A 21159-nucleotide genomic window follows, 5' to 3' on the forward strand; every position below is an offset into this window, starting at 1 on the left:
TTTAAATGTTACAGACTGGAGATATAGCTTTGCAGTTAAGCCTCTTGCCTACAAAGCCAAAGGACCCTGGTTGGAGACCCCAAGACCCACATAAGCCAGATACACAAGATGGCGCATGTGTCTAGAGTTTGTTTGCAGCCTTTGGAGGCCCTGTCTTCTCCCCCTCTCTCTCGCTCACACACACACACACAGGGTGGCCTTGAACTCCTCCTACCTCACCTTGGCCTCCTGAGTGCTGGGATTAAAGGCACGTGCCACCACACCCAGCTCCATTTGTATTTATTTGAGAGAAAAAAAGCCAGGGCGTGGTGGCGCTCGCTTTTATAAAATCCCAGCACTCAGGAGGCCGAGGTAGGATGATCGCCATGAGTTCAAGGTCACCCTGAGACTACATAGTGAATTCCAGGTCAGCCCCGGCTAGAGCAAGGCCCTACTTCGAAAAACAAAAAACCAACAACAAAAAAATTGGATCTTATCTTCCGGGTGTGGCATTTAGGAGTAGGAGGTTCACTGTGATTTCAGGGCCACCCTGAGACTACATAGTGAATTCCAGGTCAGCCTGGACCCTACCTCGAAACACCCCCCCTACACCCCACAAAAAAATCAGATTCTGAGTCCAGGCATGTTGATCATGCCTTCAATCTTTAGGGCAGCGCCATTCCTGCACACATTAGCAGCCAGACATCAACCTCCACCCAACCTTATCTAGACCCCAGGGCAAGAGGGCAGAGCATCAGGGATTAAGTGGTCCCCCCTGAGGGAGTCTCCTCTGGGTTTATACAATGTTTCCTTCTCCCAGGCGTGGGGAGGAAGAGCAGAACAAATCTTTGCTTCCTAGAGCACTACCCTGCCCTTATGGTGAACACTGGCCCACCCATTAAAGGTGTTCTGCTTCCTGGCTGTCTTATTTTAGGTTAATGGATTTCCCCAGCCCGCGGCTCGGAGTGACCAAAGAGTAAGAGTTGTGAGCCAAGCCGCGCTCCTTCAGTCCCAGCACTCAAGAGGCAGAGGTAGGAGGATCACTGTGAGTTCGAGGCCACCCTGAGACTAGAATGAATTCCAGGCCAGAGTGAGCTAGAATGAGACCCCATCTCGAAAAACAAAAACAAAAACACAAATGTGAGGGATGGCTAGCACAGTAGTAGAAGACACAGCCCTGCCTCCACTCCCCACAGGTCACCTGGGGCAGACACGCAGCCTGTTTCCCAAACCAACCGATTTATTGTCAACAGGACAGCCTGGGGGAGAAAGGGCTATGGATGGTGGGCGTCGGGGATATGTGTGGGAGATGGGTCAGCGCTTTCGGAACAGCTCTGCCCATCGCTGGGAGCCAGGTGGTCAGAATCGGGGTCTCTGCAGCTGGTAGATGTTGGGGAGCTGGGTCTTGGTTCCCCTTGGCTCATCTGCAGCAAGCCACGGAGGGCAATTATCTCCGACTCACTAAGCCAGGTGGAGGAGCAGCCAGGTGATGGGGAGGGGCGCACACAGGTGGACATGATGGGGGGCGGGATCTGCAGCTTCAGCGACCCCATGGCCTGAGGGAGAAGGGCGAGAGGGTTGTGTCAGTGCGTCTCCCTAGGTGTGCCAGGGGAGAGGGAAGGGGATGGCGGCTCTCACCTGCTGAGGGGGCTTAGAAAGATACATGGGGATACGCTGTCCACAGGGCAACAGGGGGTCTAAGAGAAAGACATCTTCGGCGCCCACCACGGGGAAGCCTAGGGTCAGAGCTTCAGGGTCCCACGCCAGCCTCACTGCGCTGCTCCCGGGGGCGGCGGCGGCATCCCCGGTGAGCCCAGGAGGGCCAGAGGAGGCACCTGCGTCCTGGGACGCCTGCTCCCTCCTGCCCCAGGCATCATACATAGGCCACGAGGGATGACACAGTGTCCGGCCAGAGAAAGACGCGCCTGACCCGCGGCCGCTCTCCTGCACACAGACAGCGGCGTCGGCGGCTGGGGCCTTCCTCCGGGCGCTTCCTCCCGTCTCGGCCACGGGTCCCCCAACTCACCGGCGTCCGCCGAGGTGGGGCCTGGTAGCTGGGATCCCAGGGTGGCAGCTGGGTCATGGCAGAGGGGACCTCCTCCTGGGCAGAGAGGGGAGCTGGGGCGGGGGGACGTGAGATATTAGAGCGGGTGTGTGCGCGGGGAGCCGGGGGCGCAGGCGGCGAGCCGGGGGGGGTACTACCTGGGCTTTCCGGGGTCTGCTCCGGGGTCGGCGGTGGCGGCTGCAGCTGCTGCCTTCTCCAGGAACCACGAGGGCTGAGGGCCCGGGGCGGTGGGCTGCAGGAAGGGGATGGCTGACCGCACCCACCCCGCGGGGCCGACGCGCCCCCGTCCAGCGCGGACGGCTCGCTCACCTGTCCCGCGGGGCCGCCGGCCCCCCGACGGCCTCCTCTCCGGGGCTCCTGGCCTCTCCCCCGTCACTTCCCGCCGAGGCGCCCGGGGGATCCCGCGGCCCGGGCCACATTCTGCGTCGGGGGGGACGTCGGTGCCCACGCCCGCGCCGCCTCGGGCACGCCGCCTGCGCCCGCCGGCCGCCTCCTGCCACGCCCGCCCGCTGGCGCCCCCTGGCGGCGGGGCGTCCCGCGACCCCTACCGCCCCCAGCCGACCCGCGCCGGAAGTGAGCCTGGACCACGGGCCAACGTGCGCACGACCCAGGTCCCCGAGCCACGCGCGCTCCCACAAACACGCTCACACTTGACGCCCAACCCGGAGGACTTCGGGCTTCTCTTTATTGTGCTTGACGCGACAACCTCGCCGGGCTCGCCTCCCGGACCATTGGAAGCACCTGTGGCAGCCCAAGGGCAAGGCGACGCCCAGGCCTAGGGTCACGCCCAAGGCCACTGTGGCTCTGCTCTAAGTCCTTGTTAATGACAAGGCCCAGGCGTCTTCTGGTCCCAGGGCGGGGTGGAGCAGTGGCTAGGGCCATGGGCCCCTGCCTCCACCCCAAGGCCGTTCCAGCAGTGCGTGAAGGGCAGCAGCGATGTGAGGGAGGCCCCTTCCCGGGGCCCCCTCCTCTTCCAAGATGTGGTGGGGCTGGCACAGGGACTCCTGGGGGGAGGGGCCCAGGTTAAGTTTCCCCTGGTTTCCTGGAGTAAAGCTAAGAGGCAGGTGAAGGGGGGGTTTCTGACACTGCCCCCCCCCCCCACGCTGGGGACAGATGACACAGGGAAGCCATTAGCAGGTAACAGAAGGGGGGTTACACAAGGGACCAAGGCTGGGAAGGCCCATCATTTCCAGAGGGAAACGCTGGCGCAGGCAGACTGACACGCAACTGAAGGGGGCAGCAAGGGCCGGGCCTGACCGTAGCACAAGGACACGCGTACACAGAAGCAGCCGGTCTGTACAGTTTATACACAGAGAAGGGGCCCGTCCTGGGCCCATGTCTCCTACAAATATAGAGTTCTCTCTACAAAACAGAGATAATTTACGCCCCCCATAGCAGCCAGTGGGGGGCGGGGGGAAGAGCCAGGTTCCTGCCACCCCTCTGGGGGACAGAGGGTGAGTGGGAGAGGACATGAAGGCACCATCAGCAGTGACAGGGTGAGGGGCTACTGAAGGAGGGCCAGGGGCGGGGCGGCAGGGCCTGGGGTACTAGAGTGGGGCCTCTGAGGTCAGTGTTTGTGAGAGGGCACACTAGTGTCTTCGGCAGGGACTGAAGGCACCACCGGTGGGGGAGGGCAAGTCTATAAATAAGGGGAGGGCGACTTCAGTCCTAAGAGCCCAGGAGCCGGGTGCAGAGGACATGCAGCAGCAGCATGAGGGCCACGTAGAAAAAGACGAAGCCAGCCAGACCCGAGAAGGGCTGCGCGGGGGCGGGGGCGGGGGCTGTGCCCTCCACCCGCACCACAGCCTCCAGTGGGGTCCGCAGCCCCCGGGCGGTGCCCTGGAGGAGATCCGAGGGCGAACACAGGTGGGCCTGAGAAGGGAGGGCAGGGCAGATGGACAAGGACAAAGACAAAGATGTCAGCAGAAGCCCCAGTCCTTCCCACCCCTGCCCTCACGTGCCAGGCCCAGAGTCACACCAACATGCAGACATGCAGATCAGGGAGACAGATGTGCAGGCAGGACGGGGTGATCGATGTCTTCCTCAGAGCAGACACCCCTGCGGGTGAACCCCACTCCCCATGCACAATGCTCAGTAGAGCCCAGACACCGCCACCCTCTATAACAGGGAATGGCCCTCATACCTCAGGCACCCCCATTTTTCGACAGGCTTCTAAGAAACTTTCCACATTCTTCCGAGACTTGAGGGCACTGAGCTTTGGCTGGAGGTGGGGAAGATGGAAAGAGGTAAGGGAGAGGTAACAGGAGCCGGAGCCCATCCTCACCTTTTCCCCTGGGCCCACTGACCACAGCAGGTGAGGGCACATGAATAAAGGGCACGGAGCGGGGCCGCAGCTGGTTGGCAAGCTGGCAGAGGATGACCCCGTTGGCAAGAGCCTCAGCCAGGTCCTCGGGCAGGGACTGCTGCAGCCGTGACTCAAGGACCTGGGGCACAGGAGGGGACAGGTAGGTTAGCAGGGACCTCAAATCTGCCCCTTTCTCACCTCAGTGCAGGTACCATGGTGGGAAAGAGGGGTCTGAGCAAAGTGTTCCCACAGGATCCCCCACCCTGCTCCACCTGGCGTAGTTGAGACATTAATTCCTTCTCATCTGGAACCTGGGGAGATGGCCGAAGTCTCAAGGCACAGTCTGGTGAGGAAGGGCCTAGGAGGGAAAGAAGGGCATGGGTTATCTCTGCCACAAAGCAATGACTTTGGAGCCAGAAACCAGGGTCTGGAACCCATACCTCCTGCCTCTACACAAGGGACAACCTCCCCCCTCCCCAAGACATGAGGGCCGAGGTCAGTGCTGGAGGAGACAGAGATTCACCTGAGCCGCTCTGCGAGGAGGAACGGAAGAGGAAGCTGTTTGGTCTCTGAATGGAGCCCAGTGGCCGGGGAACAGGTGCTGCCGTGAGGGCCAGAACCAGGGGCAGGTAAGAGGCATCCCCTCCGTGTCCCTCTTCCCTCAGGCCACCCCATCTCCTGACACATCTCCTCCGACAGTCCCCATCCTACCTGGTCCAGATGCAGGAGGGAACTCCTGAGAAGTAGGGGCAGATGCAGGGGCTCCCTGTACCTCTAAAGTTCCCAGTTGGCTGGCACTGGATTTGGGTGGACCACTGAGGCGACAGAAGAGAATCATGGGAGTGGGGAGAGACCTTAGAGAGGAGACCCACCTGCACGCATCTGTGTGCATGGATTTGGGGGGGGGGTCTCAGGGAAGAAACCCACCTGCAAGCGTTCTGTGTGGATGAGGGAGCGGCACCTCCCCCGGGAGTCCTGATCCCCAGCTTCAGGAAACTGGAAGGAGAGATGGGTCAGGCAGGCCACAGACCAAGGAAGCCCAGAAGTCGAGTGGACACTCACACCTGCGCATCTCCAGGGCCCATCGTGCAGCAGCGGCCCCAGCCCTGGCCCTCACCTGTCCTTCCTGGGGGCGCCCCACCCTCCACTCTGCTGCTGCTGCTGCTGCTGCCGCCGCTCCCGCTCCTGCCACAGCTGCAAGGTGTCTGGGCGCCTCCGCTCCTCCCCTGCTGGCTCCTCCCGCCTGACAGAAAACAAGGGATTGAGACTGTCACAGAAAGAGGAGGGAGAAGGGGTAAGACAGGGAACTACCATGGGATATTGTTTATAATTATGGAAGCTGTCAATTAAAAAAAAAAATTAAGAGCCAGGTGTGGTGGTGCACACCTTTAATCCCAGCACTTGGGAGGCAGAGGTAGGAAGATCAACCATGAGTTCAAGGCCACCCTGAGACTGCATAGTGAATTCCAGGTCAGATTGAGCTAGAGTGAGACCCTACCTCAAAAAAAAAAAAAAAAAAAGTTAAGGGCTGGAGAGATGGCTTAGTGGTTAGGGCGTTTGCCTGCAAAGCCGAAGGATCTCGGTTCAATTCTCCAGGTCCCATGCAAAACAGATGCACATGGTGGCACATGCATCTAGAGTTCGTTTGCAGTGGCTAGAGTCCCTGGTAGTACACCCATTCTCTCTCTCTCTCCCCCCCCCCGACTCTCTCTGTCTCAAATAATTTTTTAAAAAAAAATCTTTTAAAAAATTAAAAATAAAGAAGCCCTAGGGCTGCAAGTACAGACAGAAGTGGGTGCTCAAGGGTGGAGTACCTGCTGCTTGATGACTTCTCCCCATCCCCTGCCACAACGCTTGACGCGGGTGGTGGCTGCTCCTGAAGAGAGAACAGGAGGGGCTGAGGAAAGGCCTGACCCCGTCCAGCCAGGGCCCGCTCTTGGATGGCTGGCTCCTCACCTCGGTGGCACCTCGCTCTTCGTCCTCCTCAGGGACATTGCTATCAATGAAATCAATCTGCTCCGGGTCTCCGTCAGCTACAAGGCCAGAGTGCACCAGCGAATAAGCAGGTGGGGACCTTAAGACCTGCACCCATACCACACCCTCCTGGGCAGACTCCCCTGCTCACCAGAGCCATCTTCCCTCCGTTCTCTGGCCCCTCTAGGCTCTCGGGCCAGCTCTGAGATCCGGAATGACAGCTCCGAAAATTCATCTGTGGACTATCAAGGCAAAAAGGCAGGGACGGGACATGGGTTTTCCACAGGGATGGAGCCCATGGGGGCTCAGGCCTGCAGGACTCTGGGAGGGACTGAAATGGGTCTGGTGTTCAGTCAGCCTCTTCAAGAGAGTGGGGAGAGGGAAGGAAGAGCCCTACCACCCTTCTGTCACTGATGTTCACAGGCACCAGGTGAATGGTCCTTAGCACAACAGTTCCCTCCCAGTGCTGACATCTCCAAATATTCTTGGACAGAGGGTCTTACCTCATTTCCAGACCACCTCTTGCTGCCACTGTCCACGCTGTGGAAGCCAGAGTCCAGCCCACCATTGTACCGACGACCCGGAAATAAATCCTCTGCAGGGCTGGGGACAGCCAGGAAAGCCTGGTTAGTTCCATGCTGGCAGTACCCCTGCCATCCCCACAGGAAACTAGAGGGTCCCTGGAAGGGGCTTCCTTTCTACGTCCCACAGGGCCTTACCAGGGACTGAAACTTGGGGGGCGGGAAGAGGCCAGGTCCCCCAGGGCAGCCCCACGCCGCCCAGTCTCTGTTGATAAGTACTTGAAGATGTGAAGTTTCCCCTTCAGACAGATCTGTGCAAAGGGCACATACAGGAGAATGAATCGGCTCCCCAGATCCTGCTGAACATCATCTGTCTCCAGCGTCCACGCACCCCCACCCCCCCCACACCTTACCTGGGCAGGTGGGCTTTGCAGGGGGTTGCTGTCGAGCAGAATAACCTGCAGGTGCCTGAGGCGGCAGAAGGAGACCGGGATGCGGGAGACACGGTTACAGGAGAAATCCAGCCGGACCAGAGGAAGGTCCCCCAGCTCTGGGGGTGGGGAGGGAAGAGTCAGGAGCAGCCTGAGCCTGGGGCCTTGCGCTACCTTTCTGGCTCTCTGCTCTCACTGGCCAATCACCTTTGGCTTGGCTCCATCACAGCGCCAGCTCTGGCCCAGATCCTCATCCCACTCACATGTGACCCCCATATCAAATTCATGTTTGCTAAGCCACCTTTAGGCCTACTTGGCCTTCAGCTCCTACCTAGCCCCACCTGTCCGTCCACGTTGTAACCCTTCCTTCATCCTCAAGTGATCAACACAAGACAAACCAAACTGACAACACTGCTCCAAACCCTCCTCTGCCACGGGGCCAGAGCGGCTTGAGGGTGGGTACATCCTGCCCAACAGCATCTAGTACCCTGTGCTAGCTAAGCCTGGTGCCCTGGACAGGGCAGATTCCCTACAGGGAGAGCGACTCTTGCTAACTTCCAGAGTCTGGACTACTGGCAGCCCTAGACCAGGAATAAACAATACACGGCCTTGGAGCCCAACAGCCAGTTTTCACGATCTGGCTCTATTCCTGTTTCCCACCTTACTGCTCTCCCCTCCAGGAAGACCCTCAACTTCTGGGCCCTTTCTTACATTTTCTGTAAAAGTGGAACTCCTGGGCTGGAGGGATGGCTTAGTGGTAAAACATTTTGCCCGAAAAGCCAAAGGACCCAGGTTCAATTCCCCAGGACCCATGTTAGCCAGATGCACAAGGGGGCACAAGCATCTGGAGTCTGTTCACAGTGGCTGGAGGCCCTGGTGTGCCCATTCTTTCCCTCTCTCCCTTTCTCTCTCTCCCTTTCTCAGTCAAATAAATAAATAAAATTTCTTTTAAAAAGTGGAACTCCTTTTTCCTTTTGCCTCCTCTATGACTCTTCCTACGCACATTGGGCTCACGGAGCTCACTGCTCTTTGGTACCCACAGGGCATCTTCATTGGACCTCTTCTGGCCCAGGGAGAACAGGTCACTTATTTGCACCCTCACTGCTATGGTTTGAAAGAGTCCAATTTCACGTGTTAGAAACTTAATCCCCAGGGCTGGGAGATGGCTCATCAGTTGCAATCTGAGTTTCACCCTCCCTAACACCCACATACAAAGTGGCTCATGCATCTGGGTCCCAGTGTGCACATGGCAATGGAAGGTGGAGCCAAAAGAACCCCAGAGCTCGAAGGCCAGCTAGTTGGGCACACACACTACTGAAACAAGAGACCCTGCCACAAAAGAAGGTGGGAGGAAAGACGCCTTCAGGTTGTCCTCTGACCTCTACACACATGCACATGCTCATATATACACAACTAAATAAGTCAATAATGCTTTAAAACATAATTTTAAAAGCTGGGCGTGGTGGTGCATGCCTTTAATCCCAGCACTCAGGAGGCTGAGGTAGGGCTGATCACCGTGAGTTCAAGACTACCCTGAGAACATAGAGTGAATTCCAGGTCAGCCTGGGCTAGAGTGAGACCCTACCTTGAAAAACCAAATAAATAAATAAAGTAAGGTGTGGTGGCACATGCTTTTAATCCCAGCACTCAGGAGGCAGAGATAGGAGGGTTACCATGACTTCAAGTCCACCCTCAGACTACACAGTGAATTCCAAGTCAATCTGGGCTATAGTGAAACCCTACCTCGAGAAACAAACAAACAACAATAATAATAATTTTAGCTGGACATAGTGGTGCATAGTGGTGCCTTTAATCTCAGCCCTTGGGACACTGAGAAAGGAGGATTACTCTGCATTCAAGGGCATCCTGGGGCTACAGAGTAAGTTCTAGGTCAGCCTGGGCCAGAGTGAGATCCTGTATTAAAAACAACAACAGGACTGGAGAGATAGCTTAACAGTGAAGGCACTTGCCTGCAAAGCCAAAAGACCCCCGTTTAACCCCCCAGGACCCACATAAGCCAGATGCACAAGGTGGCACATGCATCTGGAGTTCATTTGCAGTGGATGAAGGCACTGGTGGACCTATTCTCTCTTGTCTGCCTCTTTCTCTCAAGTAAATAAATAATTTTTTTTTTTTTTTTTTTTTTAAAAGCTGGGACTGGAGAGATGGCTTTGTGGTTAAGTGCTTGCCTGTGAAGCCTAAGGACCCCGGTTCAAGGCTGAATTCCCCTGGACCCATATTAGCCAGATGCACAAGAGGGCGCATGCATCTGGAATTTGTTTGCAGTGGCTGGAGGCCCTGGCACACCCATTCTCTCTCTATCTGCCTGCCTCTTTCTCCATCTGTTGCTCTCAAATAAATAAATGAAAGTAAACAAAAAAATAAGAAAGAAAAGAAAGCCGGGTGTGGTGGCACATGCCTTTAATCCCAGCACTCGGGAGGCAGAATTAGGTGGATCACTGTGAATTTGAAGCCACCCTGAGACTACATAGTGAAATCCAGGTCAGCCTGGGCCAGAGCAAGCCCCTACCTTGAAAAACAAAACAAACAAAAGGAAAAAAAATTAAAAACAACAACAAAACATTTCTCTGGGGACTGAACTTAGAGCCTCACGTATGCAAAGCAAGCATTCTACCAGTGAGCTATATCCACTCTTGTATGTACTTCTCTTTTTTAAATTTTTTTGTTTATTTATTTTATTTATTTGTTTAAGACAGACAGAGAGATAAAGAGGCAGAGAGAGAGACACAGAGAGAATGGGTGTGCCAGGGCCTCTAGCCACTGCAAACGAACTCCAGACACGTGCACCCCCTTGTGCATCTGGCTAATGTGGGTCCTGGGGAATTGAGCCTTGAACCAGGTCCTTATGCTTCACAGGCAAGCGCTTAACCGCTAAGCCATCTCCTCCAGCCCTTGTATGTACTTCTTTAAGGATGTCATATGAATATTTTTTTTTAAATGTTTTTTTTTTAATTAATTATTTATTTATTTGAGAGCGACAGACACAGAGAGAAAGACAGGTAGAGGGAGAGAGAGAGAATGGGCGCGCCAGGGCTTCCAGCCTCTGCAAACGAACTCCAGACGCGTGCGCCCCCTTGTGCATCTGGCTAACGTGGGACCTGGGGAACCAAGCCTCGAACCGGGGTCCTTAGGCTTCACAGGCAAGCGCTTAACCGCTAAGCCATCTCTCCAGCCCATATGAATATTTTTAACCAATAGTGATCTTAACTAATAAGTAACACTATTTATTTCACTTTCATTTATTGTTTTTTTTTATATTTTCATTTTTATTTATTTATTTTTTGGTTTTTCAAGGCAGGATCTTCTTACTCTAGCTCAGGCTGACCTGGAATTCACTATACATTATCAGGGTGGCCTCAAACTCACAATGATCCTCCTACCACTGGCTCTCTAGTGCTAGGACTAAAGGCATGCACCACCATGCCCGGCTTTATTTTTATTTTTTTAGAGAGAGCGAGAGAGAGACAGAGAGAAAGAGAGAGAACTGGTGCATCAGGGGCTCAGCCACTGCAATCCAACTCCAGACGCTTGTGCCACCCAGTGGGCATGTGCAGCTTTGCACTTGCCTCACCTCTGTGTGTGGCTTAAATGGGATCTGGAGAGCAGAACCTGGGTCTTAAGGCAAGCACCTTAACCACTAAGCCATCTCTCCAGCTCAATTTTGATTTTATGAGGTAGGGTCTCATTCAAGCCCAGGCTGGCCTGGAAATCACTATGTAGTCTTAGGCTGGCCTGAACTCATAATGATCCTCCTACCTCTGCCTCCCAAGTGTTGGGATTAAAAGTGTGCACCACCATACTCAGCTATTTATTTATTTAAACAGGGTATCAAGTAACCCTGTCTGGTCTCTAACCCACTATGTAGCTGAGAGTGACTGAATTTCTGTCTGATTCTCTTGCCTCCACCTCCCAAGTATTGAGATTACAAGCATGTGCCAGCATGCTGGGCCTCATTTTGACTTTTCTTTAATTCACTTAAGAGAGAGAAAGATTCAGATAGAGAGAATGGGCATGCCAGGGCCTCTAGCCACTACAAACAAACTCCAGACACATGTGCCACCTTGTGTATCTGGCTTAAGAGGGTACTAGAGAATTGAACCTGGGTCCTTAGGCTTTATAGGCAAGCCTCTTAACTGCTAAGCCATCACTTTGACCTTTTTCTTTCTTTAATATTTGTTTGTTTTTTATTTATTTGAGAGTGCAAACAGAAAGAAAGAGGCAGATAGGACGAGAATGGGCATGCCAGGGCCTCCAGCCACTGCAAACAAACTCCAGATGCATGCACCACCTTATGCATCTGGCTTATATGGGTCCTGAGAACCGAGCCTCGAACCGGGGCCCTTAGGCTTCACAGGAAGCCCTTAACCACTAAGTCATCTCTCCAGCCTTTTTTTTTTTTTTTTTAATGACAGAGACTTGGCACACCAGGACCTCTAGCTATTGCAATGAACTCCTGATGCTTGTGCCACCTTGTACACATGTGTGACCTCACGCTTGTGTCACCTGTGTGTCTGGCTTACACAGGATCCGGAGATTCAAACATGGGTCCTTAGGCTTCACATGCCTTAACTAAACCATCACTCCAGCAATGTTTTTTGTACTTTGAGGTAGGGTCTTACTCTAGCCCAGGTTGACCTGAAATTCACTATGTATTGTCAGAGTAGCCTCGAACTCATGGCGATCCTCCTACCTCTGCCTCCCAAGTGCTGGGATTAAAGGCGTGAGCTACCATGCCCAGCTCCGACTATGACCTTTTTACTAGCAACTTTAATTTACTGTATATGTGGGTATGAACTGTTTTGTTTGCTAAATGCTTGGGTAGGAAAATTACTATAATCCCTCATTCAAATACATGTTGTAAAAAAAAAGTCTAGGTATGGTGGCTCATGCTTATAGTCACAGGACTGAGGAGGACTAGGAAGATTGGCATAAGTTTAAGGCCAGCCTAGGCTAAAGAATGAATTCCAGGTCAGTCTGGACTAGAGTTAAAACCCTGCCTCAAAAAAATAAAAATAGGCAGGTGTGGTGGCACATGCCTTTAATCCTAGCATTCAGGAGGCAGAGGTAAGAGGATCAAGGCCACCCTGAGACTACATAGTGAATTAGTGAATTCCAGGTCAGCCTGAGCTAGAGTGAGACCCTACAAAAAAAAAAAAGAAAGAAAGAAAAAGAAACATAGTCACCACACTGCCACTTGGAGGTAACTGGGTCAAAGCCTTCTGCCCCCATGAACGAGCTAACCCATGGAGGGACTCATGGATTAATGAACATCTGGCCGGGCTCTGTTATAAAGCAAGAGCTCTGTCACACCAGGCAGCGGTCTCTCCATGTCCTGATGCAGCAAGAAGGCGCTCACTGGGGCTCTGGTGATGGTCAGTGGTTAAAGGCACTGCTCTGCAAAGCCTGCCAGCCAGGGTTCAATTTCAAGGGCCCATGGAGGCCAGATGCACAGAAGTGGCACAAGCACAGCATCTGCTGGTACCGAGCCCTTGGGACTTCCTGGCCTCCGGGCCATGAGCCAATTAAACTCCTGTTCTTTGGAAATTACTTGAAGGGCTGGGGAGACAGCTTAGCAGTTAAGGCACTTGCCTGCAAAGCCAAAGGACCCAGGTTTGACTCCCCAGGACCCAAGTAAACTAGATGTGCAAGGTGGCATGTGTCTGGATTTCATTTGCAGTGGCTGTAGGACCTGGCATGCCCTTCTTCTCCCCTTCCCCTCCCCCCATACATATTCCTTTGTCTCTCAAATAAATAAATAAATAAGACTTTTTAAAGTAACTTGGAGCCAGTTGTGGTGGTGAAGGCCTTTAATCACAGCACTCGGGGCAGGGGTGGGAGGATCAGCAGGAGCTCTAAGGCCAGCCTAGGATTCCGTAGTGAATTCCAGGTCAGCCTGAGCTAGAGTGAGACCCTCCTTTGAAAAACCAAGATTACTTGGTCCTCAAGCCAGCCATGGTGGCTTTCACATGTAACACCCCACCACTTTGAGGCTAAGAGGATCAAGGCTAGGCTGGTATATATAATGAGTAGCAGGCCAGCCTGGGTTACCCTGTCTCAGAAAAAAAAAAAAGAAAGCCAAAAAAACAGGGCTGGGGATGTAGCCCAATTGTCAGAGTATTTGCCTACCAATGCACAGAGCCTTGGGTTCCATTACCAAAATGCCCTGAAACAGGTAAGTTTATAATCCTAACACCAAGGAGGTAGAGGCAGGAGGATCAGGAGTTCAAGGCTAGCCTGGGCTACCCAAAGCCCAGTGTCAAAAAACCCAAATCAGGGATTTTGTTACTGTAATAGAAAAATTATTCAAGACATCTAACTGACTTGTAAGGAAGAGATCAGGTGCAGAAAGGAGTAGAACGAGGCAGAGAAAATGGATGAGCACTAACTCTTTTTGTTCTTCAAAACCAAGTTCATGGCCGTCCTGCCTCACCCTATTTTCCCTTTCTAACCACATCCAGCCTGGAGCCATGCTCTTCTCCCACCTCCATGCTTTGTATACGGTGCTTCCCTGCCTGGAAGACAGGTGGCAAATTCTTCCAGAATCAGCTGGGGCTGTGCCTGAGCTTCTGGGGACAGGTCTTTCTCAGGCTCCCTCAGCAGAGCCCTGTCTCTTCCCTGGCACCCCCAGCTCTCAGGCATCCTGCTTTGAGAGTTCCCCCTCTGGATACTCAGCAGTGGACACTGCAAGCCTTATAACTGGCCAGCCAGCCCAAATGAGCCAACGGGTGCAACAGTGGCACATCTGTCATGGTGGAAACCAACTGCTCTCCAACTGGACTGGAGTCCCGCTCCATGGGGGGGGAAACACATCCCTGATACTGAAAACTTAAAACAGGGATAGTCATGAGCCCTAGGAGTATAACATCTGCTGATGTCTGGAAAAATGTATATACTATGCTTATCAAACTGCCCAGTAAGCACTTCTCTTAATATTTATACCCTTATGTTAACACTACTCTCCTTTGGGTAGAGAATCTTCTCTTTTCAGATGGCAGTGACTTTGAGATGACTCAGAAGGTATCATAGTGCTGGAAAGAAGTGACTGGAGTACTGAGTAACATCTCGATCACACCTTCCAAGGCTCAGGGTCTAATGCGGAAGAGGTGGCGGAAAGAATGTAAGAGCCAAAGGAAGGGTAGGACTCCTTACAACGTGCTCTCCCCTCCCCCGACACAAAATGGCCTGGATATCCATGACCTCATGGTGCCTGACACTACCTAAACAAGACCATCATAAGAGGAAGAAAAGATCATGACATCAAAATAAAAGAGAGATTGATTGAGATGGGGAGGGGATATGATGGAGAATGGAATTTCAAAGGGGAAAGTGGGGGGAGGGAGGGTATTACCACGGGATATTTTTTATAATCATGTAAAAGGTTAATAAAAATTGAGAAAAAAGATAATTAAAAAAAAATTTAAAAAAAAAAAAAAAAAGTTCCCCTTCAATGGCTGTCTCTCCCCAGTAAGGCATGAACGGCTGAGAGTTGGCCTTGGAGCTTAGTCCCACCAGCCACATGTACCTGGCCCTCGGCTGGAACACAGGAAGCACACACACACAGAGCAATGAGGGCTGAGTACAAGGTGTGCCTGCTTTCACGCAGAGGGTAGCAAGTGTCAGCACATCACAGTCGGCTCACAAATGGGGCTGCTTGGGCTCTAACACGAGGTCTTCCTGATTCAGAAGGACCTGCGGCTACGGTGAGTGGTGATGCTGGCTGACCTTGAAGGCCCCTCCAACTATGACAGCCTACAGACAGCTGACCTGCTCTCCTCCCTCCCTTTCCAAGCCTGTTCTCATTTGTCAAGCAGTGCTAGGAATCCATGCCTTTTCAGGCCCGAAAGGGTTGCCATGGTCAAAAGCAAATAAAGCCATTTACAGTTTGCTTTGAACAGGGCAAAATGCTGAGCAAATCAGGCGGGATTCGTCTTGAAGATTTCTTGCCTGTGACTTCTCCAAGGTAGGGACATATTTTTGGACTAAATGCTTGTGCCCACCTCAAATTCCTATGTTGAAATCCTAGTCTTCAAAGTGACAGTGTTATGAAGCAGGACTGGTGAGTGGTAATTAAGGTCGTGAGGGTGGAGCCCGCGTGAGTAGGATTGGCGCCTTCATCAAAGAGAGCTCTCTCTGCTAGATGAGACACAGTGAGAAGGTGGCAGTCTGCAATCCAGGGAGGGTCGGAACCTGACCACACTGGCAGCTTGGTCTCTAGCTGTAGAACTGTCAGAAATGAGTTTTCCTGGTTTTCAGCCGCCCAGCTACGGTGTTTTCCTTACCTTCAGGCAAGGCGCTGAGCTGGTTCCTCCGAACATTGAGATCCCGCAGGGACCGGAGGCTACACAGCTCCACGGGGAGGGACTGTAACTCATTGCTGCTCACATCCTGCAATCAGGGAAGGAGCCCATAAGAGCAGGATCATTACAAAGACCTCCCATCTGTCTCCAACTTCTTGTCTCTAGTCCAAGCCTTTCCCCAGTGCTTCCTGCCTCTCTCTCCCCAGCCGTCCCCAAAAGGTCCCTGGTGCCTGGTTCAGCAGTCCCTCTTCTGAGCCCCTTCCCCATCCTCACAAGCTGTCGCAGGCTTCCCAAGGTGCCAATGTCAGGAGGCAGGGCTCCCAGCTTGTTGTTGCTGACAATGAGCACTCGCAGGGGCAGCTGACAGATGTAGGATGGCAGCGACGACAGCTGGTTCCGGCTGTGGAGGGGAGAAACGCAGGCTGCTCACTTGCCAGGCATGGCATCCTAGCACTAACTACCCTGTTCTCTGGGACCAGGAAGACTACTCAGGGTACTAAGTACTGGCCTTTGAGGCCAGTAAGACAAGCTCCCCGCTACCTGAGGTTGAGGTAGGTGAGGGCTGTGAGATTCCCCAGGGCTGGGTTCAGGCATCTCAGACAATTGTGGTAGAGGCTCAGGCCTTCCAGGGACACCAGCTGGCACGCTGCCTCAGGTACCTCGGGAAACCGGTTCCGTGACAGGTCTAGGGGAAGCAAGTGTCAGAGCTGTGGAAAGGCCCAGCCCTGAACAAGGGGACCTTGGCTGTCCCCTGAGCCAGCTCCAAGCTCCCCAACCCCTGGGTGATCTAAAGAATCAAGCCCAGAAATGCTGGTTCCTTACAGATACAAGTTTCTGCAAAGTACAGCACATTCCAAACTTAATCAGAAAAGCCAAGGAGAAGGCAAAGGTCTTGGGTCCTGAGCCAAAGAAGCCAGGTTTGTGAGGGTGTGGACAGACTATGAATACCACCTTTAAATTCACAGAGGTGGCACTTGCCTATAAGCTAAGCCATCAGGAGACTGATGAGACAGACTGAGAATTCAGGGGTATACATAGCCAGACTCTTGTCTCAAATAACAAGTGGAGGGGCTGGAGAGATGGTATAGTGGTTAAGCGCTTGCCTATGAAGCCTAAGGACCCCGATTCAAGGCTCGATTCCCCAGGACCCACGTTAGCCAGATGCACAAGGGGGCGCATGCATCTGGAGTTCGTTTACAATAGCTAGAGGCCCTGGCGCGCACCCATTCTCTCTCTCTCTCTCTGCCTCTTTCTCTGTTGCTGTCAAATAAATAAAAACAAAACAAAACAAAACAAAACAAAAACAAGTGGGGCTGGATAGACAGATGGCTTAGCAGTTAAGGCGCTTGCCTACAAAGCCTAAGGACTCATGTTCTACTCTCCAGGTTCTACGAAAGCCAGGTGCACAAGGTAGTACATGCATTTGAAGTTTGATTACAGTGGCTGGAAGCCTTGGTACACCAATTCTGTCTCTGTCTCTCTCTCCCTCTCTCATTAAAAAAATAAATAAATAAAGGGCTGGAGAGATGGCTTAGTGGTTAAGTGTCTGCCTGTGAAGCCTAAGGATCCTGGTTCGAGGCTCAATTCCCCGGGGCCCACGTTAGCCAGATGCACAAGGGGGTGCACACGTCTGGAGTTTGTTAGCAGTGGCTGGAAGCCCTGGTGTGCCCATTCTCTCTCTCTCTCACACACACTCAAATAAATAAGTTTAAAAAATGAAAAAAAAAATCTCATTAAAAAAAAAAAAAAGGCCAGCCAGGCATAGTGGCGCACGCCTTTAATCCCAGCACTCGGGAGACAGAGGTAAGAGGACTGCTATGAGTTTGAGGCCATCTTGAGACTACATAGTGATTTCCAGGTCAGCCTGGACTGTAATAAGACTCTACCTTGAGAAAAACCAAAAACAAGTGAAGTGCTCTGCTGGAAGTGTGGCTGGATTCTGTAACTGGTTCCTTGTGTTCCGAGATGCTAGAAGAGGCCAAAGGCCAAAGATAGCAAGAGGCTGTGCTCATAAGAAAACTGGTTGGGGGTGTGACTCAATGGTCCTAGAATCCGTAAGGCCCTGGTTTTGATCCCCAACAAAAAAAGAAGAGAGGTTGAAAAGAAGAGAAAGGAAATAGACTAGGAGGGTAAGGAGATAATACAGAAAACTAGTAGGCACTCCAAGAACCCTTCTGCCCAACCTCAACCTGTTTTCAGCATGAGGGAGAAACCAAGGACACAATATATCCAGGCTCTAGAGATTAAGTCCTGGACACTGGAGAGGTCTTCACTAGGCTGCAGGACCAACGGACTATGAGATTCAAACTCTGCAAGGATTAGATATGGGAAAGGCAGAAGGCTGGACCAGAGCTGGGAGCCCAAGTCCTCAGGTCTCTCCCAGCGGGGCCGCCCTGCCGCAAAGCTAAGCTGCCTGCCATCTTCTAACCCAGCAGCCTTTCTCTGGCCTCTCTGACCTAGGCCTCAAGAGCTCAGGTCCACTGCCCATATCTTGGGCACAGTAGAGGAGAGGTAGGGAAGGAAGGGGAATTGCTCTTTACATATACCCTCTCATCTTAAGCTGTGGCTCTTTTGCTGTGGCAATGCCAAGTGCCAGGAGGCAGGCCTGGAGTTCCCTCCAGTCTGTTTCTGTTTGCTCAGCTAAGCACGCACTGGGAGGGAACCAAGCCTGTTAGGGGAAGTCCCAGGCAACAGACTTGATGAGCTTCTCTGAGGGGAAGCTAAGAGGAGGGGAAGCTGGGACATATCCCCCAAGGAAATGTATCTTGTGACAGGAAATGGAGTGAAAACAAGCCATGGGGTTGTGGCTGGTGGGCTGAATACCTCCCAGGGGATGACAGCCATATGCCCCAGGAACACTCTCTCCCCGTCCTCCCTGTCCCAGCCCTGGAGCACACAGACACACCTGGCTAGAGGCAGGCAGTCTGGAGAGGGTGGGAGGACTGTAGTTGGTCCTCCCACTGGTGCCCAGTGCCCAACACCTGCCTCTTTCCTCTATTCCCACAAATGCATGTGTGTGCCAGTGCGTGTGAATGAAGACAGCAGAGACTCGGCTGGGGCAGGGTACTAGGTACAGGGGCAAAACCCGGGGGGGGGGGCAGAAAGGAACCCAGACTGGAGGAGGCAGGGCCTAGGGGCACAGGATGTGGTTTCTGAGAGAGTGAGCTACACTTCTCCTTTGACAGCAGCCCTCCCCCATGCAGAACTCTACTAGTAGGCTCAGGGAACAGAGTTCAAGGGGTAGGTATCAAGTGGCCTGCACAGAGGAAAAATACAGGGACGACACTCAGAAAGAGCCGCAACACAGAAAGGGGTTCCAAACGCCAAACGACCCAGCAGCCCAGTGCTGAAACAGTTTGTTTAGGTTGGAGGGCAGAGTACCAGGCAACTCTGTTTCTGTCACTTCCTCTTTGCACCCCAGGCCAGGAGCACCCTGCTTGGGGAGAGAGAAAAGAGAGACCCAGCCAAGGTGGAACCCACCTGGCCTAGAACCTGAGCTCTGAAGGGAAGGGACTGAGGTGCAGAGAGGGGTTCTCAGGAAGCTGAGATGTTCTCGCTTCACTACACAAATGAACCCACAGGAGCCCAGGCTGCACCCTGAGCCGGAATGCTGAGGGAGGAGGCTGGGTGGGGGCAGGAGCCGGGAGGGGCTGGGAGCTCTTGGTAGTTTTCCCCAAGAGTCCACTCACTGAGACAGAGCCCTAAGGAAGTAAAGAAAAACATTTGGTCTTTGTCAAAAAACAAGCAAGGGGGAGGGGACAGAGAACAGACGGCCAGTGTCACACAGCTGCTGAGGTCAATCTGGAGCTTGGGGGTTGCAGGGAACCTGGGACGGGTAGGAATGGCTTGCGGGGCTCACCCATTCCCAGAACTCACTCGACCACATAGCGGGGACAAGATTAAATGGAGAGGATTGGACTGGTTCTCCCCAGAACTGTACGGAGAAACACTGTGCCCAGCCAGCCCGAGTGATTACAGGTGGGCAGGCACCTGGCGCGGGAGACCTGTACTTCCCTCCAGTCTCAAGTCCTTCACTCTGAAGATGGAGGGCATAAGGGGAGGCCCCTCACACTTCAGCCCAGACTGGGTGGGGCTCTCGGAATGAATGCAGTCGTCCTTTCTCCTGTCCACACCCCCAGCTGCCAGTCCAAGGTCACAGTCTGCCTCCTGAGCAGCTGATGCCTGACTCACCTGTACCCCACCATCAACAGACACTAGGGCGGAGGGGACATGATTAGAGGGATCCTGGGCAGACGCTAGGGCGGAGGGCGTATGATTAGAGGGATCCTGAGGGTGGGAACTAGAAGGAGAGTCTCCAGGGGGCCAGCACTCCCAGCTAGCAGATACAATTTCCTTCTGTCCTTCCTCCAGAGCAAAGCAGAAACTGACATGGGAATTCTATGGCTCCTGTGAGGTCACAGGCCCCACAATGACCTCACAGAAGGCGCAGGAAGGCAAAGATAATGGGCAGAAAGTAAGGGGGAAAAAAGTTAGGGGAAGAGATATACTTCTTTCCCTTCATTCAGTGGCTGAGTGAAGCAGAGTAGAGAAGGAAGGGTCGGGAGGGGGGGCGGGGGCGAGGCTAAAGTCACCAGAAACATCCCGTTGTTAGGGGTGACCAAGGGAAGGGAGATGGTCGAGGGCTTCTGAGCTGAGGCGGAGGTAGGGAAAGGGTTGATTATAGAGTCGTTGGGTGCTGCTTTAAGGAATGATCCAAGCCAATTCTGAGAAGATCATGCAAATAAGCCAAACAGGTGAGGGGCGGGGCCAAGTCTACAGGTGCGCAATATGCAAATAAAGGGAGAGTCTCATGCCGCAGGGCATCCGGTGCAAGCAATGAGGAGTGATCTCTGTCCTGTGGGAGAAGGGGGGTGGTCGTCGCAGGCTTATGCCAATCCCGAGGGGCGAGTACTCTGCCAGGTGAAAAGGGGGGGTGGGCCCGACTCACAGGCGAGGAAGGTAGCGCGTGGGGGTGGGGCTATGCAAATGAAGATCGCAGTCCACCCACTTCACCACCCTCCCCAGCCCGACGCGCGCTCACCAGCCTGGGTGATGTCTGACAGGTCGTAGCTGCGGGCGGCGCCCCGGGGGAAGTGCTTCAGGCGCCGGTTAGACAAGTTGAGAGTCCCGGTAGCCACGGCCTCCTCTAAGGCTCGCTCTGCGCTGCGATTCCCGGGTAAACCCAAAGAGCCCGGTGCGGAGATCGTAGCTGCTGTCTCCTCACCCCCGGCGGCGAGTGGAGCCGCTACCGCCGCCGCCATCCGCTCCCGGCGGCTCCCGCTGCCTGACTGACGGGACCCGCCGTCCCTCCTTTCCCTTCCCCCTCCTTCGAGCCGCCGTAGTCGCCTCTAGGGGGAGGAGGCGGGGACAGAGACACAGCGGACCAATCGTGATCCTGACATGTTTTGGAAGCAGCTAATCAGAACCCCCGAGGAGGGTGGAGCCTCTGAACTCCAGAGCCCAGCGAGGGACGGGAGGGGGGAAGAATGGAACGCTCGCCAACGGCCTGCGCTCCCTGACGGGCACGCCCCTTGCAGCCTCATCCAATCACAATGTTTAGGGTTGG

At 53.7% G+C, this 21159-nt stretch overlaps 2 protein-coding genes across 4 annotated transcripts; both read right to left on the minus strand.

The window, feature by feature from the left end:
• Positions 1 to 1201: 1201 nt before the first annotated feature.
• Sap25 (Sin3A associated protein 25) lies at positions 1202 to 2776 on the minus strand. Its single transcript, XM_045142837.1, has 6 exons — positions 2765 to 2776; positions 2421 to 2588; positions 2182 to 2353; positions 2006 to 2097; positions 1618 to 1923; positions 1202 to 1535 (listed from the first exon to the last, which is right to left on the minus strand). Exons 1-6 carry the CDS (start codon positions 2774 to 2776, stop codon positions 1254 to 1256), a joined length of 1032 nt encoding a protein of 343 aa, XP_044998772.1. The 3' UTR covers positions 1202 to 1253.
• Lrch4 (leucine rich repeats and calponin homology domain containing 4) lies at positions 2695 to 20895 on the minus strand. Of its 3 annotated transcripts, none has more exons than XM_045144112.1 (18): positions 20635 to 20895; positions 16134 to 16278; positions 15867 to 15993; positions 15576 to 15681; positions 7258 to 7394; positions 7043 to 7155; positions 6827 to 6926; positions 6475 to 6565; positions 6306 to 6382; positions 6164 to 6225; positions 5467 to 5592; positions 5277 to 5345; positions 5061 to 5164; positions 4873 to 4950; positions 4622 to 4707; positions 4351 to 4488; positions 4188 to 4265; positions 2695 to 3048 (listed from the first exon to the last, which is right to left on the minus strand). In XM_045144112.1, the coding sequence occupies exons 1-18, from the start codon at positions 20852 to 20854 to the stop codon at positions 2917 to 2919; spliced, it is 1989 nt and encodes a 662-aa protein (XP_045000047.1). In that variant the 5' UTR covers positions 20855 to 20895; the 3' UTR covers positions 2695 to 2916. The 3 variants fall into 3 exon arrangements, with proteins under 3 accessions (XP_045000047.1, XP_004666368.2, XP_045000048.1); XM_004666311.2 differs by lacking the exon at positions 2695 to 3048 and adding an exon at positions 3333 to 3916; XM_045144113.1 differs by lacking the exons at positions 2695 to 3048; positions 4873 to 4950 and adding an exon at positions 3333 to 3916.
• Positions 20896 to 21159: the final 264 nt, after the last annotated feature.

Source organism: Jaculus jaculus, chromosome 2 (genome assembly GCF_020740685.1).
Source record: "Jaculus jaculus isolate mJacJac1 chromosome 2, mJacJac1.mat.Y.cur, whole genome shotgun sequence".
NCBI classification, from domain to species: domain Eukaryota; kingdom Metazoa; phylum Chordata; class Mammalia; order Rodentia; family Dipodidae; genus Jaculus; species Jaculus jaculus.